Below are 18107 nucleotides of genomic sequence, written 5' to 3'. Positions count from 1 at the left end.
AGGAGATCCTGTTTTGCCGACCCCATGACCTTTCAAATGGTTCTGCCATAGCAGTTGTCGTAGCAACCCCTGCAATGAGTTAAAAAGCCGGTTTAAGATTAGTGAAGGGATAACAGGCTGTTTGATAAAGTTTGATAAAGACATTCAGAGAATTTAATATAATCACTTTAAACATACGATCCAACAAAGGACGATTTAGTTGTTCGATCCACACTGACATGAAAGATGAGTTTAAAAAAAACTAGAATCCTGTTCAAGATTACTGTAGCTTATTAAGGCAGTTAAAGGGTTAATGTTGTATAGCGGGAAAGTATAATCACATTCAATGGCTTTTAAAGAGTTCAGTGCTGAGAAGCCAATCTGAATATTTGTAAGACCATGAGACACATAAGAGATAAGAACCATTCGGCCTCTTGAGCCTGCTCCACCATTCAATGAGATCATGGCTGATCTGATTTTTACCTCAACTCCACTTTCCCGCCTTTTCCCCATATCCTTTGACTCCCTTGCTGATCAAAAATTTGTCTAACTCAGCCTTGAATGTGTTCAATGAATCAGCCTCCACAGCTTTTTGGCGTAAAGAATTCCAAAGTTTAAGACCTTCTGGGAGAAGAAATTCCTCCTCATTTCCGTCTTAAACGGGCGATCCCTTATTCTGAGACTATGCCCCCTAGTTTTAGATTCCCCCATGAGGGGTAACATCCTCTCAGCATCTACCCTATCGAGTCCCCTCAGAATCTTGTATGTTTCAATAAGATCTCCTCTCATTCTTCTAAACTCCAATGAGTATAGACCCAACCTGTTCAATCTTTCCTCATAAGACAACCCTTCCATACCTGGAATCAACCTAGTGAGCCTTCTCTGAACTGCCTCCAATGCAAGTATGTCCTTCCTTAAATAAGGGCACCAGAACTGTACGCAGTACTCCAGGTGTGGTTTCACCAGCACCCTGTACAGTTGTAGCATGACTTCCCTGCTTTTATACTCCATCCCCCTGGAAATAAAGGCTTTTTCTTTCAACCTGATACCATCCTTTACTTCCTTAGTTAGCCATGGTTGGTTCACCCTTTTTGTGGCGTCTTTCCTCCTCACAGGGATATATTTTTGTGTGGGTCATAAAATGTCTTTTTAAATGTTTGCCACTGCTTATCCACCAACATACCATCTAATCTGTTTACCCAGTCCACTTTAGCCAATTCCACCCTCATTCCTTTATAATTGCCCTTATTTAAGTTTAATACAGTAGTTTCAGACCCAAGATTCTCGCTGTCAAACTGGATGTGAAATTCTATCATGTTATGATCACTGCTTCCCAAGGGATCCTTTATTTTGAGATCATTAATTAATCATGTTTTGTTACCCATTACCAGATCCAAAATGGCCTGTTCCCTAGTTGGTTCCCCGATGTATTGGTCTAAGAAACAGTTCCTAATACACTCTATGAACTCCTCCTCAGGGCTATTTTTGTCAATTTGATTTGTCCAATCTATGTGAAAGTTAAAATCTCCCATGATTATTGCATTACCTTTTTTACAAGCCCCCCCTTATTTCCTGATTAATATTTTGCCCTACAGTGTAGCTACTGTTAGGGGGCCTATATACTACTCCAACCAGTGATTTCTTTCCCTTGCTGTTTCTTACCTCCACACAAATTGATTCGACATCTTGATCTTCTGAGCCAAGATCATTTCTCACTATTATACCAATTTCATCCTTTATTAACAGAGCTACCCCACCACCTTTACCTTTTTTCCTATCCTTCTGAAATGTTAAATAACCCTGAATATTTAGCTCCCAACCTTGGTCACCTTGCAACCACATGTCTATAATGGCCACAAGAGCATACCCATTTGTTTCTATTTGTGCCATCAATTCATCTATCTTATTACGAATGTTGCGCGCATTCAGATAAAGAACCTTTAATTTTGTCTTTTTACCATTCTTTCCTACCTCGGCCCCATTTGCTTGTGCACTCTTACGTTTATACGCTCCGTCCCTTCCTGACACACTCTGTTTGTCATTACCCCCATCACTTTCCTGTACTACTTCCTTGTCTTTTCTCTTTATCAATCTAAACTTCGCCCCACCTGAACCCCCCCCCCCATTTAGTTTAAAACCTTCTCTACCGCCCTAGTTATTCGGTTTGCCAGAACACTGGTCCCCGCATAGTTCAGGTGAAGCCTGTCCCAACGGAACAGCTCCCTCTTTCCCCAGTACTAGTGCCAGTGCCCCATGAATCGAAACCCACTTCTCCCACACCAATCTTTGAGCCACGCATTCATCGCTCTGATCTGATTTACCCTGTGCCAATTTGCTCGTGACTCAGGTAATAATCCAGAGATTATCACCTTTGTGGTTCTGCTTTTTAATTTAGTCCCTAGCTGCTCAAACTCCCTCAGCAGAACCTTTTTCTTAGTCCTACCTATGTCGTTGGTACCTACGTGGACCACGACAACTGGATCCTCCCCCTCCCACTACAAGTTTCTCTCCAGCCCTGAGGAGATGTCCTTAACCCTGGCACCGGGTAGGCAACACAGCCTTCGGGACTCTCACTCTTGGCTGCAGAGAACAGTGTCTATCTCTCTAACTAGACTGTTGCCTACTACATTTGATGCTCTAATTTCCTCACCTACTTCTTTTAATACCCTGGGGTGGAAACCATCAGGTCCTGGAGATTTATCTATCTTCAGTCTCATTATTTTCTCCATTACCATTTTTTTACTTATATTAAATCCAGTACGTTCCTCCCCTTCATTTATTTTTGCTTTTTCTCGTATCTCTGGTACTTTACCCTCTAATGTGAAGACCGAAGCAAAGTAAGTATTTAGTAAGTCTGCCATTTCCTGATTTTCAATTATAATATCACCTGCTTAAGAGGCCCACATTACCCTTAGTCACCGTCTTTCTCTTGATATACTTGTACAAACCTTTAGTGTTGTCCTTGATATCCCTGGCGAGATTTTTCTCATATCCCCTTTTCGAAGCTTTGAATACTTTATTTCTATCCCTTTGCTGTTGTTTATTTCTCTCCCGATCTGCAGGATCTCTACTGTTCTTTTCATTCCTATAAGCACTTTCTTTAGCTTTATACCACCTCTCACTTCTGGAATACAAGACTAAGCTATAAGGATTTCAGTCATTTTCATGGTGTAAATAATTTGACAATTAATTTCAGCGGATATTTCACTCCGTTCTTCAACTCCTCTCTGAACTTTCTCTGGGTCGCTGCATAAATACACGTGTTGGTGCAGCAACTCAGGAGCTGAAGCAAGAACGCTACTTCTTGGGCGATGTACAAAGGGTCATTGGGACCAGAGAAAGTATATTGGTTTGCAATCTGTACATACAGGAAAACGATAAGATACATCGTCCACAACAAAATGAAACTACCAGTCACAGCGAAGAGTAAGATGATGGACTTCTTCAGGTTCTCCATCTCTGGGTCATGGTGACTCTCACCATTGCTGTGGCCCCGCAGTCTCCTGCGGACTCTACCAGACACCACGATGTGTCTGACAGTCAGGGCATTGAGCAGCAAAATCAAACAGAAGGCAATAAATGAGCTTAACATCGTGTCGATTAAGTCAAAGGCTATCCATGCCAGTGAAGTATAATAATTTGGTATTAAGTTACAATACCATGGTACACCATCGGTTATGTAGCTAGGTTCATATGCAAAGTACCAGGGAATGTTTTTTAAACAGAACAGCACACTGACAGTTGCTATCACAGCAGCCGCGCATTTTCTGGTGCAATATTTTGTTTTCAGCTTCTGACAACAAATGGCTACAAAGCGATCGAAGGTGAAAGCTACCGTTAACCAGACCGAACTGTCTCTGGCTGCGAACAGCAAGACGGCTCTGAGGCGACACAGCGGAGTCATGTACAGGAAACTGACCGGGAGAAAAAGCCCATTGATCCGATTCAATATCACACCGGCGATGGTGACCAGTAGATCGGACACCGCCATGGCCACCAGGTAGTGAGTGACGCATCGGGATAGACCGCACTTTCCTCGGGACAGGATCACAATCGCTGCTACATTCGCTGTAGGAAAGAGGGGAAATCAGTGATTGGATTCAGAGCAAACACGTCGGGTTTGACAGGAGTTGGAAATATATCGCCGTTCCTTCATCGTCGCTGGGTCAAAAACCTGGAACTCCCTTCCTAACAGCACTGTGGGAGAACCGTCACCACACGGACTGCAGCAGTTCAAGAAGGCGGCTCACCACCACCTTCTCAAGGGCAATTAGGGATGGGCAATAAATGCCGGCCTCGCCAGCAACGCCCACATCTCTTGAACGAATAAATAAAAAAAAAAATTGGCTGTAAAGCACTTTGGGACGTCCTGAATTTCTGACAGGCGCTTCGTAAATGCAAGTTCTTTCCTTTTCTCAGGGGTCTCAATTTTTGCAGAGATGTCAGAATTGACAAAGGTATTGTTGGCCAGCAGCTGCAGAAACCTATAGAGGTTAATTCGAAGTGCTAACAAAGACACTGACTTTTAAACTGAGGTGACCTGGAGTTCAGTCACTGGTCTGAACTGGCCAGAACCGGTTTGAATTCGTTCCGCTTCTTCGAGGGACAAAGGAGCTTTGATGAGACACCAGGCCTTATTTCGAAAAGGAGTATTGAGGTGATGCTACCTCGCCCCTTGGAACAGAGCCAATCAGGGGATGACATTGACCACTCCAGCAACTTTGAGCCAATCGGAGAAGACAGCATCATTTGAAAAGACAGACTTGGAAATAAAACTGAAGAATTGCAGGCTTGGTGCCAGGGAGCGAGAGTGTGTTTTTGAGGGAGATTAACCATCGTGGAAGTAGGGACCCAACGTCAGGGACGTAGAGACTACGTCGAGAGTGAGAGAGCGAATTGCCTGGCCAGCATTACCTCTCCTTTCCGGGTAATATAATATCCTTTCTATTCTGTGACCACTCAGGGAGTGTTCGTCAGAGAAACCTAGTGGGTGTGCGTTTAAATCTTAATACTCAGGGAGTGTTAGTCAGAGAAACCTAGTGGGTGTGCGTTTAAATCCTAGTTTGAGTATAAAACTGTATAACCTGCTGTAAACTACATGCCTATATCTAACTAGACGTATAAGCGGTATGTACATGATCTCATGACGTTAATAAAGCGAATTGAGAATTAAGAGAGAATTGACTCTTCCTCTGTGTACTAAGCTAAAACCATTAACCGGTGACTTCTGGTCAACAGTATCATACATTAAATATTTTTATTAAAATACTGGTTGTAGGTGAACATATTAATAATTTCAGGAAACCTAAATGTTGCTACATGGTATCTGTAAAAATAACTCTTTTAGTCTTCAATTTGAACTGACACAAAACAAGTTTATTAAACTGAACATAAGAAATAGGAGCAGGAGTAGGCCATAAGGCCCCTCAAGCCTGCTCCGCCATTCAATAAGATCATGGCTGATCCTTTACCTCAACTCCACTTTCCCACCCGATCCCCATATCCCTTGATTCCCTTCCCAAAATCTAATGATCTCAATCTTGAATATACTCAATGATTCACCATCCACACCCCTCTGGGGTAGAGAATTCCAAATATTCACAACCCTTGGAGTGATGCAATTTTTCCTAATCTCATTGCTACATGGCCGACCCCTTTTCTTGAGATTATGACCCCTAGTTCTCGACTCTCCAGCCAGAGGAAACAGCTTCTCCGCATCTATCCTGTCAAGCCCTCTAAGACTGTTATAGGTTTCAATCAGATCACCTCTCATTCTTCTAAACTCCAGAGAATATAGGCCCATTCTACTCAATCTCTCCTCATAGGACAACCCAGTCATCCCAGGAATCAGTCTAGTGAACATTTGTTGCACCCCTTCTAAGGCAAGTGTATCCTTCCTTAGGTAAGGAGACCAAAATTGTACTCAGTAATCCAGGTGTGGTCTCACCAAAGCCCTATATAATTGCCGAAAGACATCCTTATTCTTATTCTCCAACCCCCTTGCAATGAAGGCTAACATATCATTTGCCTATCTAATTTCCTGCATGTGAACTTTCTGTACAAGGACACCTAAATCCCTCTGAATACCAACATTTCTTCATCTCTCACCTTTTAAAAAATATTCTGCTTTTCTATTCTTCCTACTAAAGTGGATAATTTCACATTTCCCCACATTATACTCCATCTGCCACCTTCTCACTTAACCTGTCTATATTCCTTTGCAGTCTCTTTGTATCCTCCTCACAGCTTACTTTCCACCTAGCTTTGTATCATCTGCAAACTTGGATACATTACACTCGGTTCACTCATCTAAGTCATTGAGATATATTGTAAAAGCTGAGGCCCAAGCACTGATCCTTGCGGCAACCCACGAGTTACAGCCTGCCAACCTGAAAATGACCCGTTTATTCCTACTCTCTGTTTTCTGTCCGTTAACCAATCCTCAATCCATGCTAATATATTACCCCCAATCCCATGAGCCCTAATCTTGTGTCACAACCTCTTGTGTGGCACCTTATCAAATGCCTTTTGAAAATCCAAATATACTACATCCAATGGTTCCCCTTTATCTACCCTGCTAGTTACACCCTCAAAAAACTGTGTTGACTCTGCCTCATCATATTATGATTTTCTAAGTGCCCTGCTACTACATCCTTAATAATAGATTCTAGCATTTTCCCGCCTACTGATGTCAGGCTAACTGGCCTATAGTTCCCTGTTTTCTCTCTCCCTCCTTTCTTGAATAGCGGGGTTACATTTGCTACCTTCCAATCCATGGGGTTTGCTCTGGAATCTAGGGAATTCTGGAAGATCTAAACCAATGCATCCACTAACTCTGCAGCCACCTCTTTTAAATGTAGGCCATCAGGTGCAGGGGATTTGTCGGCTTTTAGTCCCATTAATTTCTCTAGTACTTTTTCTTTACTAATCGTAATTACTTTAAGTTCCTCACTCTCATTAGACCCTTGGTTCCCCACTATCTCTGGTATTTTTTTGTGTCTTGTACTGTGAAGACAGATACAAGATATTTGTTTAACGACTGCCATTTCCTTATTCTCCATTATAATTTCTCCAATCTCCACCACTAAGGGACCCACTTTTGCCTTTGCTAATCTCTTCCTTTTTACAAACCTGGAGAAGCTCTTACAATCAGGCTTACTACTCTTTTTGGCAACATTGTAAGCATCTTCTTTTAATCTAATACTATCCTTAACTTCTCTAGTTAGCCATGGTTGGACCACTTTTCCTGTGGAGCTTTTATTCCTCAATGGAATGTATAATTTGTTGAGAATTATGAATTATTTCTTTAAATGTTCACCATTGCTTATCTACCGTTATATCTTTTAATCTAATTTCCCAATCTACCTTAGCCAACTCGCCCCTCATACCTATGTAATTGGCTTTGTTTAAATTTAAGATCCTTGTTTCGGACTTAACTACATCACTCTCAAACTCAATATGAAATTCATCATATTATGATCATTCTATTCCAGAGATTCCTTAACGATAAGATTACTAATTAACCCAGTCTCATTACACAATACTAGATTAAAAATAGCCTGTTCCCAAGTTGACATATTGTTCTAGAAAACTACTTCAATACATTCCACGCTGGAAACACTCAGCAGGTCGGGCAGCGTCTGTGGAGAGAGAAACTGAGCTAAGGTTTCAGGTCAATTGCCTTGCATCAGAACTGAATACATATATTATTACATTATAATTATTAGAGACACAGCGGGAGCAGTGATACAATGATAGACCCATTTACACAATTAATAACCAGCCCAGTGACTTACCAGGGACACCAACGGCTGCAATTATAGGGTAGCAGATGGCATACGCCAGACCAGTTATTCGACCATGCATTTCCTGAGAGAAGCTCTGATGTTTGGTTGGGTCAGAGGCAACAGCTTTGACTGAGACGTTGGAGGGAGCCGTTATTTATATCAGATTGTACCGTCATTGTCATTAGTTACAGGGATTTGAACAAACAGAATATTCTCATTAGCGGCAGTCAGTTGAGAAATATTACGTAATAGAATGTGTTTAAATGGTTAAATGGCACTGCTGTACAGGGAAACACACAATGACGGGAAAGTTTTAATATATATTCCAGAAAAGTAAACAGATTGCATAGTCTGAAGTAAACTGAAGATCAGGCTGCAGTTATTGATTTCACAATGTTGATGTAATGTGGGGCGTTCGCAGCAATTCAGCAATTAAATCCAAGAATTAGAGCAGACTTCTCAAAATCATAGAATCATAGGATGATACAGCACAGAAGGATTTTGCACACATCTATTAAATCTCCCCTTAAATTTCTCTGCTCTAAGGAGAAAAATCCCAGCTTCTCCTGTCTCTCCACATAACTGACGTCCCTCATCCCTGGTATCATTCTGGTAAATCTCCTTTGCACCCTCTCTATGACCTTGATATCCTTCCTAAAGTGTGGTGCCCAGAATTTGACACAATACTCCAGCTGGAGCCTAACCAGTGATTTATAAAGGTTTAGCATGAAGTATCATCCTCCGCCATTTCCGCCACCTCCAGCGGGATTCCACCACCAAACCCATCTCCCCCTCCCCTATCCTCCCCTCCCCCCCTTCCAGCATTCCAAAGGGACCATTCCCTCCCTGACACCCTGGTCCACTCTTCTATCACCCCCAACACCCACTCTCCTCACCACACCACCTTCCCGTGCGAGCTCAGGAGATGCAACACCTGCCCCTTCACCTCCTCCCTTCCCACCGTCCAGGGCCCCAAACACTCCTTCCAGGTGAAACAGTGATTTACTTGTACTTCTTTCAATCTCGTATACTGTATTCACTGCTCACAATGCGGTCTCCACTACACTGGGGAGACAAAACACAGATTGGGTGATCGCTTTGCTGAACACTTCCGCTCAGTCTGCAAGCTATCAGTGGGAGAGCATTTTGGTGTAGTTAGTTTTAGCATAGTTATGGAAAAGGACAAAGATACAAGAGGAGTTAAAGTTCTCAATTGGGGAAAGGCCAATTTTACTAAGCTAAAAAGTGATTTAGCAAAAGTGGACTGGAAACAGTGACTTGAAGGTAAATCAGTGTCAGAGCAGTGGGAGGCGTTCAAGGGGAAGATACAAGGGGTGCAGAGTAAACATGTTCCCACAGAGAAAAAGGGTGGGACTTTACAACCTTCCGGACTCCACATTGATTTCAATAACTTCAGATTAGAACCACTGCTCCCTTTTTTTCGGACAGCAGGTGCTGGTAATGGTTCTGCTGTTGCCATTTACAGCTACTCCTGACCAATCTTTTGTTTCTTTTTTTAATCCCATTTACCACCTTCCTTGCCTTCCACCATCATCCCTTTTGTTGTTTAATCACTTGTGACCTATCAGAGACCTTCTATTTTGTTCTTCCCTCCCCTTCCCTTCCCTTCCTCCCCCTTTCCCTGGCTCTGTACTTGCTTAAAAACGGTTTAATCTTTAACTTTTTCCAGTTCTGACGATGGGTCATCGACCTGAAACATTAACTCTGTTTCTTTCTCCACGGAGCCTGCCTGACGTGCTGAATATTTCCAGCATTTTCTGTCTTTATTAGTATAACTTTTTTGCTTTTATACTCTAAGCCTCAGTTTATAAAGCCAAGGATCCCAAATGCCTTTCAACAGCCTTCTCAACTTGTCCTGCACCTTCAAAGATTTGTGTACGTACACCCCCAGGCCTCTCTGTTCCTGCTCCCCCTTTAAAATTGTACCAATTAAGTTTTTATTGCCTCTCCTCATTCTTCCTACCAAAATGTATCACTTAACACTTCCCTGCATTAAATTTCATCTGCCATGTGTCTGCCCATTTCATCAGTCTGTCCATGTCCTCCTGAAGTCTGTTACTATTCTCACTGTTTACTACATTTCCGAGTTTCGTGTCAGCTGCAAACTTTGAAATTATGGCCTGTATATCCAAGCCCAGGTCATTAAGACAGTGAAACCTGTAAATTAGGGACACCTAAGGGACTTGCATCAAGTGTCCTTTATTTGCAGGTGCTCTTATTTTCTAAATGGTCATTGTATGTACAGTAAACCAGATGAGCCAAATATCCCGGGATTGGCTGTATCTCCTGCAGTGTTCCTTCTTTTCGCCCTCACTTGGAATCTTATTCTGGGGCCCTGCCAGTGGGATGTGATTTCAGTTGATTTCCTGTTTGTTGGGTTTCCCAGTTCATTATCATCCCAGGATCCTTTTCCATTGATGGACGGTTGTGGTAATCCTGGCATCTGCTACATTGGCAGCCAGCACAGGGCGAGGTGGCTGCTGTAGGGCCGGAGTGCCTGGGAGATCCCAGTCAAATTGGGGGGATTACATCCTGCAGAGCCCTGCCCGGGACCCCCTCTCTCCATGTGCTGCTGCTGCTAATGTTCGCTGTGCTGGGGGTGCGGATAGGCATCAGTACCTGACGTACTGGTGGAGTGAGATGTGATGTTGCCCGGTGCAGTTCCCGGCTTTTGTCGAATGGGGAGTTCTTTACCCAGCATCCATAGTGGCAGAGAAACTGCTCTATCTCTGGGAGCTGGGAAAGAGATTAATAAGCAGGACCTCAAAGTTAGTGATCTCCGGATTGTTCCCAGTGCATGGCTGGAGAGATGGTGCAAGAGGGAGGGCTTTAGATTCCTGGGGCACTGGGATCGGTTCTGGGGGAGGTGGGACCTGTACAAGCCGGACGGGTTGCATCTCAACAGGGCCGGGACCAATATCCTCATGGGGAGGTTTGCTAGTGCTGTTGGAGAGGGTTTAAACTAGTTTGGCAGGGGGATGGGAATCTGAGCGTAGATTCAGAAGGGAGAGCTGGAAATGGAAGGCAGAAAATTAGTAAGTGAGTTTGGAAGGCAGAGGAAGCAAAGGTTAGAAAATAGACAACAAAGGAGTTTGGCAGTGTTTAATTGTAGATACCTCAATGCAAGGAGTCGAGTGAAATAGGCAGATGAGCTGAGGGCACAGATAGACATGAGGAATTACGATATCATAACTATTACTGAAACATGGCTTAAAGAAGGGCAGGAATGGCAGCTCAATGTTCCTGTTTACAGGGTTTTCAGACGAGATAGAGAAGAGGATAAAAAAGGAAGGGGTGGCAATATTGGTTAAGGAGACAATTACAGCTGTGAGGAGGGATGATATGTTAGAAGGATCATCAAATGAGGCCATGTGGGTTGAGCTAAAGAACAAAAAAGTGGCAATCACCCTGCTGGGAGTGTACTATAGACCCCCAAACAGTCGGAGGGAGATAGAACAGCAAATATGTAGGCAAATTTCTGAGACGTGCAAAAACAATAGGGCAGTAATAGTCGGGGATTTCAACTGCCCGAATATTAACTGGGATACGATCAAAGTAAAAGGCATAGAGGGTGCAGAATTCATAAAATGCATTCAGGAGAACTTTTTCAGCCAGTACGTAGCAAGACCAACAAGAGGTGGGGGGGTGGTGGGAAGTCCTGGACTTAGTTTTAGAGAATGAAGCTGGGCAGATGGAAAGAGTATCAGTGGGAGAGCATTTTGGTGGTAGTAATCATAATTCAGTTAGATTTAGCATAGTTATGGAAAAGGCCAAAGATAAAAGGAGTAAAAGTTCTCATTTGGGGAAAGGCAAATTTTATTAAGCTGAGAAGTGATTTAGCAAAAGTTTTTTCTTATTCATTCATGGGATGTGGGCATCGCTGGTGAGGCCAGCATTTATTGCCCATCCCTAATTGCCCTTGAGAAGGTGGTGATGAGCCGCCTTCTTGAAACCCTGCAGTCAGAGTGGTGAAGGTTCTCCCACAGTGCTGTTAGGTAGGGAGTTCCAGGATTTTGAACCAGCGATGATGAAGGAACGGCAATATATTTCCAAGTTGAGATGGTGTGGGACTTGCAGGGGAACGTGCAGGTGGTGTTGTTCCCATGTGCCTGCTGCTCTTGTTCTTCTAGGTGGTAGAGGTCGCGGACTTGGGAGGTGCTGTCGAAGAAGCCTTGGCGAGTTGCTGCAGTGCATCCTGTGGATGGTACACACTGCAGCCACGGTGCACCGGATGTGAAGGGAGTGAATGTTTAGGGTGGTGGATGGGGTGTCAATCAAGCGGGCTGCTTTGTCCTGAATGGTGTCGAACTTCTTGAGTGTTGTTGGAGCTGTACACATCCAGACAAGTGGAGAGTATTCCATCACACTCCTGACTTGTGCCTTGCAGATGGTGGAGAGGCTTTGGGGAGTCAGGAGGTGAGTCACTCGCCACAGAATACCCAGCCTCTGACCTGCTCTTGTAGCTACAGTATTTATATGGCTGGTCCAGTTAAGTTTCTGGTCAATGGAGACCCCCAGGATGTTGATAGTGGGGGATTCGGCGATGGTAATGCTGTTGAATGTCAAGGGGAGTTGGTTGGACTCTCTCTTGTTGGAGATGGTCATTGCTTGGCACTTGCCTGGCACGAATGTTACTTGCCACTTATCAGCCCAAGCCTGGATGTTGTCCAGGTCTTGCTGCATGCGGGCACGGACTGCTTTATTATCTGAGGGGTTGCGAATGGAACTGAACACTGTGCAATCATCAGCGAACATCCCCATTTCTGACCTTATGATGGAGGGAAGGTCATTGGTGAAGCAGGTGAAGATGGTTGGGCCTAGGACACTGCCCTGATGAATTCCTGCAGCAATGTCCTGGGGCTGAGATGATTGGCCTCCAATAACCACTGCCATCTTCCTTTGTGCTAGGTATGACTCCAGCCACTGGAGACTTTTCCCCCGATTCCCATTGACTTCAATTTTACTAGGGCTCCTTGGTGCCACACTTGGTCAAAAGCTGCCTTGATGTGAAGGGCAGTCACTGGACTGGAAACAGCTGTGGACTGGAAGCAGCTACTTGAAGGTAAATCAGTGTCAGAGCAGTGGGAGGCATTCAAGGGGGGGATAGTGAGGGTTCAGAGCAAATATGTTCACACAAAGCAAAAGTGTGGGACTGCGAAATCTAGAGCCCCCTGGATATCAAGGAGCATACAGGGTAAGATAAGGCAGAAAAGGAAAGCTTATATCAGACACCGAGAGCTCAATACTACAGAAAGCCTAGAGGAGTATAGAAAGTGCAGGGGTGAAATTAAAAAGGAAATTAGGAAAGCTAAGAAAGGGCATGAAAATGTTTTGGCAAGTAAAATCAAGGTAAACCCAAAGATGTTTTATAAATACATTAAGAGCAAGAGCATAACTAAGGAAAGAGTAGGGCCTATTAGAGACCAAAAAGGTAACCTATGCATGGAGGCGGAAGATGTGGGTTTGGTTCTTAATGAATACTTTGCCTCTGTCTTTACAAAAGAGGGGGATGATGCAGAGATTGTAGTTAAGGAGGAGGAGTGTGAAATATTGGATGGGATAAACAAAGTGAGGGAGGAAGTATTAAGGGGATTAACATCTTTGAAAGTAAATAAATCTCTAGACTAGGCTAACTATAATCTTTCACCTAACTATAATCTTTCACCTAACTATAATCTTTCAAAGTTCTCTAGATTCAGAAACTGTCCCTCTAGATTGGAAAATTGCACCTGTCACTCCGCTTTTTAAGAAAGGAGAGAGAGGGAAACCGGGGAATTATAGACCAGTTAGCCTAACATCTGTTGTGGGGAAATTGCTGGAGTCTATAATTAAGGATAGGGTGACTGAACACCTCGAGAATTTTCAGTTAATCAGGGAGAGCCAGCATGGATTTGTGAAAGGTAGGTGGTGCCTGACAAACCTGATTGAATTTTTTGAAGAGGTGACTAAAGTCGTGGACAGTGGAATGTCAATGGATATTATTTATATGGACTTCCAGAAGGCATTTGATAAGGTCCCACATAAGAGACTGTTAGCTAAGTTAGAAGCCCATGGAATCGATGGAAAAGTATGGACTTGGTTCGAAAATTGGCTGAGCAAAAGGCAACAGAGAGTAGGGATAATGGGAAGGTACTCACATTGGCAGGATGTGACAAGTGAGTCCCGCAGGGATCTGTCTTGGGGCCTCAATTATTCACAATATTTATTCACGACTTAGATGAAGGCATAGAAAGTCTCATATCTAAGTTTGCCGATGACACAAAGATCGGTGGCATTGTAAGCAGTGTAGATGAAAACATAAAATTACAAAGCGATATTGATAGATTAGGTGAATGGGCAAAATTGTGGCAAATGGAATTCAATGTAGACAAACGTGAGGTCATCCACTTTGGATCAAAAACGGATAGAACAGGGTACTTTCTAAATGGTAAAAAGTTTAAAAACTGTGGATGTCCAAAGGGACTTAGGGGTTCAGGTACATAGATCATTGAAGTGTCATGAACAGGTGTAGAAAATAATCAATAAGGCTAATGGAATGCTGGCCTTTATATCTAGAGGACTAGAGTACAAGGGGGCAGAAGTTGTGCTGCAACTATACAAAACCCTGGTTAGCCCGCACCTGGAGTACTGTGAGCAGTTCTGGGCTCCGCACCTTCGGAAGGACATATTGGCCTTGGAGGGAGTGCAGCGTAGGTTTACTAGAATGATACCCGGACTTCAAGGGTTAAGTTACGAGTAGAGATTACACAAATTGGGGTTGTATTCTCTCGAGTTTAGAAGGTTAAGGGGTGATCTGATCGAAGTTTATAAGATATTAAGGGGAACGGATAGGATGGATGGAGAGAAACTATTTCGCTGGTTGGGGATTCTAGGAGCAGGGGGCACATTCTAAAAATTAGAGCCAGACCTTTCAGGAGCGAGATTAGAAAACTTTTCTGCACACAAAGGGTGGTCGAAGTTTGGAACTCTCTTCCGCAAACGGAAATAGATAGCTTTTTGGCAACCAAAGGTATTAAGGGATATGGGCCAAAGGCAGGTTTTTGGAGTTAGATCACAGATCAGCTATGATCTTATCAAATGGCGGAGCAGGCGCGAGGGGCTGAATGGCCTACTCCTGTTCCTATGTTCCTATGTTCCTAAATGTATCCCAGGCTGTTAAGAGAAGCAAGGGAGGAAATAGCGGAGGCTCTGACCATCATTTTCCAATCTTCTCTAGCTATAGGCGTGGTGTCGGAGGATTGGAGGACTGCTAACGTTGTACCATTGTTTAAAAAGAGAGAAAGGGATAGACAGAGTAATTACAGGCCAGTCAGCCTAACCTCGGTGGTGGGCAAATTATTGGAAACAATTCTGAGAGACGGTATAAATCGTCATTTAGAAAGGCACAGATTAATCAAGGACAGTCAGAATGGATTTGTTAAGGGAAGGCTGTGTCTGACTAAGTTGATTAAATTTTTTGAGGAGGTAACACGGAGAGTCGATGAGGGTCGCGTGTTTGATGCAGTCTACATGGATTTTAGCAAGGCTTTTGACAAGGTCCCAAATGGCAGACTTGTCAGAAAAGTTAAAGAACATGGGCAAAATGGCCTCCTTCTGTGTTGTAACTTTCTGTGATTCAATCGCAGAGTTAGAGCCGATTTTCTGGGATAGAGCCGTGCAAACATTCAATCTGAGTTATGGAGCGGTTTTTCTGGGAAAGAAGGTCAGAGAGGGAGGGAAGCAGAGTTGGGGAAGGGGTTGAAGGGGTGTTAGGGAAGTGGAGCGAAGGTGGGGGTTTCGGGAAGAGGAGGGGGGAAGTAGTGCGGGGGTTCAGGGAAGGGTGGGAGAGAGTGAGCGGGGAGATTCAGGGAGAGGGGTTAGGAAAGGGGAGGGGGCTTATGGAAGGGGAGGGAGTGGGAAGGGGGAAGGAGTGAGGATTTGGGAATGGGAAGTCGGGAGGGAGGGGATGAAGGGGAGAGGAGGGGGGTTAAGGAAGCTGAGGCAGGGAGGGAAGGGAAGGGGTGTGAGGGGAGTGATGGGAGTGGGGGTTGGGAGAGGGAGGGTCGTTTGGGAAAGGAAGGGGAGAGGGGTTAGGGAAGGGATGGGTAGCGAGGTGAGTGAAAGGGAGGGGAGGAGGCTTAGCGGAGGGGAGGGTGTTAGGGAAGTAGAGGAGGGGAGGGTGTTAGAGGAAGGGGAGAGGAGTAAGGGAGGAGAGGTAAGAGGGTTCGGGAAGGGCTGTGGTTTTAGGGGAAGGGAGCGGGTTAGGGGAGGCAAGCAGGGATAGGGAAGGGGAGGGGATTAGGGGATAGGGTGGGGGTGGAGGTTAAGGGAGGGGACAGTGAGAGGGAGATGTGGGAATGGGGAGGGGGTAATGGAAGGGAGGGTGAAGAGGAGGGGTGGGAATGGGGAGGATGAGAGAGAGCGAAGGGGAGCAGTTTAAAGGGAGTGGAGAGGTTGTCAGGGGGGAATTAAAGGGAGGGGAGAGCTCCCGGAGGTGGTTTAATTGTAATTTTAATCGCTCCATCATTGGCGGCCGTGCCTTCAGCTGCATAGGCCCTAAGCTCTGGAATTCCCTCCCTCAATCTCCCGCCTCTCCACCTCTTTCTTTAAGACGCTCCATAAAACCTACCTCTTTGACCAAGCTTTTGGTCTCTGTCCTAATGTCTCCTTATGTGACTCGGTGTCAAATTTTGTCCGATTACACTTGGGACGTTTCACTATGTTAAAGGTGCTATATAAATACAAGGGGGTTAAAGGGAGGGGTGAAGAGCAGGTAAATGGGGATGGGGTTAAAGGGAGAGGAGTAGAGGGGAGGGGAATGATTTGAGGGGGATAAAGGGAGGGAAGGGGAGATTGATAAAGGGGAGGATGTGTCGGAGAATAGAGAGAAAGAGTGTGTGGTGATAGAGGGGAGGGGAGGGGAGGGATAGAGGGGAAAGTCGGGAGTGGTGAAGGGAGAGCGGGATGGGGCAGGAGGATAGAGAGGAGAGAAGGGTGGAAAGAGAAGGTGTTTAGAGGGAATGAGGTGAGATGGTAGGGAAGGGAGGTGAGAGGAGGGAGTTAGAGGGAAGGGAGGGATTGGAGGGGTTAAAGGGAGGGGAGAGGTGGGGTTTAGAGGGGAGGGAGGGGATAGAGGGAAGGGAGTGATGAGGAGGGGTTAAAAGGAAGGGAGAGGAATGGGTTAGAGGGAAGAGTAGGGAGGATTGAGGAGGGGGTTAGAGGGAAGGGAGGGATTAGAGAGAATGGAGGGGAGAGGTGGGGATAAAGGCAGAGGACGAGAGGGAGGGGAGGGGAAGGGAAGGGGTTAATGGGTTGGAAAGGGTGGGGAGGGGTTAAAGGGAAGGTGAGGTGAGGAGGGAGGGGTAAAAGGTGGGGGGATGGAGGGGTGAAAATGGTGGATAAAGTGTGAGAATGGGGGATAAAGGTTGGGGTGGGGGATAAAGGGTGGGGTGGGGTGATAAAAGGTGGGGAAGGACGAGGGTTAAGGGATGGGGTTGGGGGTATAGAAGAAGCAGTAGGGTTGGCGTGGCAAAGGATGAGAAAAGAGTGGGGTTGGTGGAGGGAAGACATGGGGAAAGGGTGGGGTTGGGGTAGGAGGGTTGCAGGTGTTGGTAAAGGGTGCTGAGGGAGGGAGAGAGAAAACGGTGGAACGGGGGGAGAATGGGGGAGGAGGGAAATTGGAGATAATGGGGAGGAGGGAGGGAAAGGAGGGTTAAATGACAGGATTAATATGGAAGGAGTGGGAAATCAAGGATAAAGGAAGGAAGGGGAAATCAGGGAGAAAAGGATGGAGAGAGGGGGAATTCAAGAGATAAATGGGAGAGGGAAGGAAGGGGAAATTAGGGGGTGAAAGTGAGGGAGGGGGAAATCAAGGGGAAAAGGGGAGAGAGAAGGAGCAGGAAATCAGGGGATTAAGGGAGGGAGCGGAATATCGAGATTAAGGGGGACGGATGGGGAATCAAAGGATGGGGTGAAGAGAGAGAGAAATGTGGGGAGAAAGGGGAGGGAGGGGAAAATTTCTGGTAAAAGGAAGGGAGGGGGAAATAAGGTGATAAAGGAAGTGTCGGAGGGGGAAATCGGGTTCAAAAGGGTAAGAGGGGGACAGCATGGTAAAGGGAAGGAGGATGAAATAAAGGGGTAAAGGGGGGAGAGAGGGAAATGAGGATAAAGGGAAGGAAGGTGAAATGAGGATCAAGTGATGGAGCGGGAAAGCAGGATAAATGGAGGGAGAGGGAATCAGGGTATAAAGGGGTACGGAGGGGGAAATCAGGCAATCAATGGGGAGGGAGGGGGAAATCAGGCAATCAATGGGGAGGGAGGGGGAAATCAGGCAATCAATGG

The 18107-nt window shown here is 45.1% G+C and overlaps 1 protein-coding gene across 1 annotated transcript; it reads right to left on the bottom strand.

Moving 5' to 3' along the window:
• Positions 1-3142: 3142 nt before the first annotated feature.
• On the bottom strand, positions 3143-7845 carry LOC137333179 (probable G-protein coupled receptor 139). The gene is made up of 2 exons (XM_067997363.1): positions 7776-7845; positions 3143-4047 (listed from the first exon to the last, which is right to left on the bottom strand). Exons 1-2 carry the CDS (start codon positions 7843-7845, stop codon positions 3143-3145), a joined length of 975 nt encoding a protein of 324 aa, XP_067853464.1.
• Between the last annotated feature and the right edge of the window lie 10262 nt (positions 7846-18107).

This window comes from Heptranchias perlo, chromosome 15 (genome assembly GCF_035084215.1).
Source record: "Heptranchias perlo isolate sHepPer1 chromosome 15, sHepPer1.hap1, whole genome shotgun sequence".
NCBI classification, from domain to species: Eukaryota; Metazoa; Chordata; class Chondrichthyes; order Hexanchiformes; family Hexanchidae; genus Heptranchias; species Heptranchias perlo.
Note: the sequence above shows the minus strand (reverse complement) of the source record. Positions and strands in the feature narration are given on the sequence as shown.

Coding starts and splice junctions, on each gene's coding strand:
- LOC137333179 (XM_067997363.1), bottom strand. CDS start 7,845: ATGCATGGTCGAATAACTGGTCTGGCGTATGCCATCTGCTACCCTATA. Junction 4,048..7,775: donor TGCAGCCGTTGGTGTCCCTG/GTAAGTCACTGG, acceptor TCTTTCCTACAG/CGAATGTAGCAGCGATTGTG.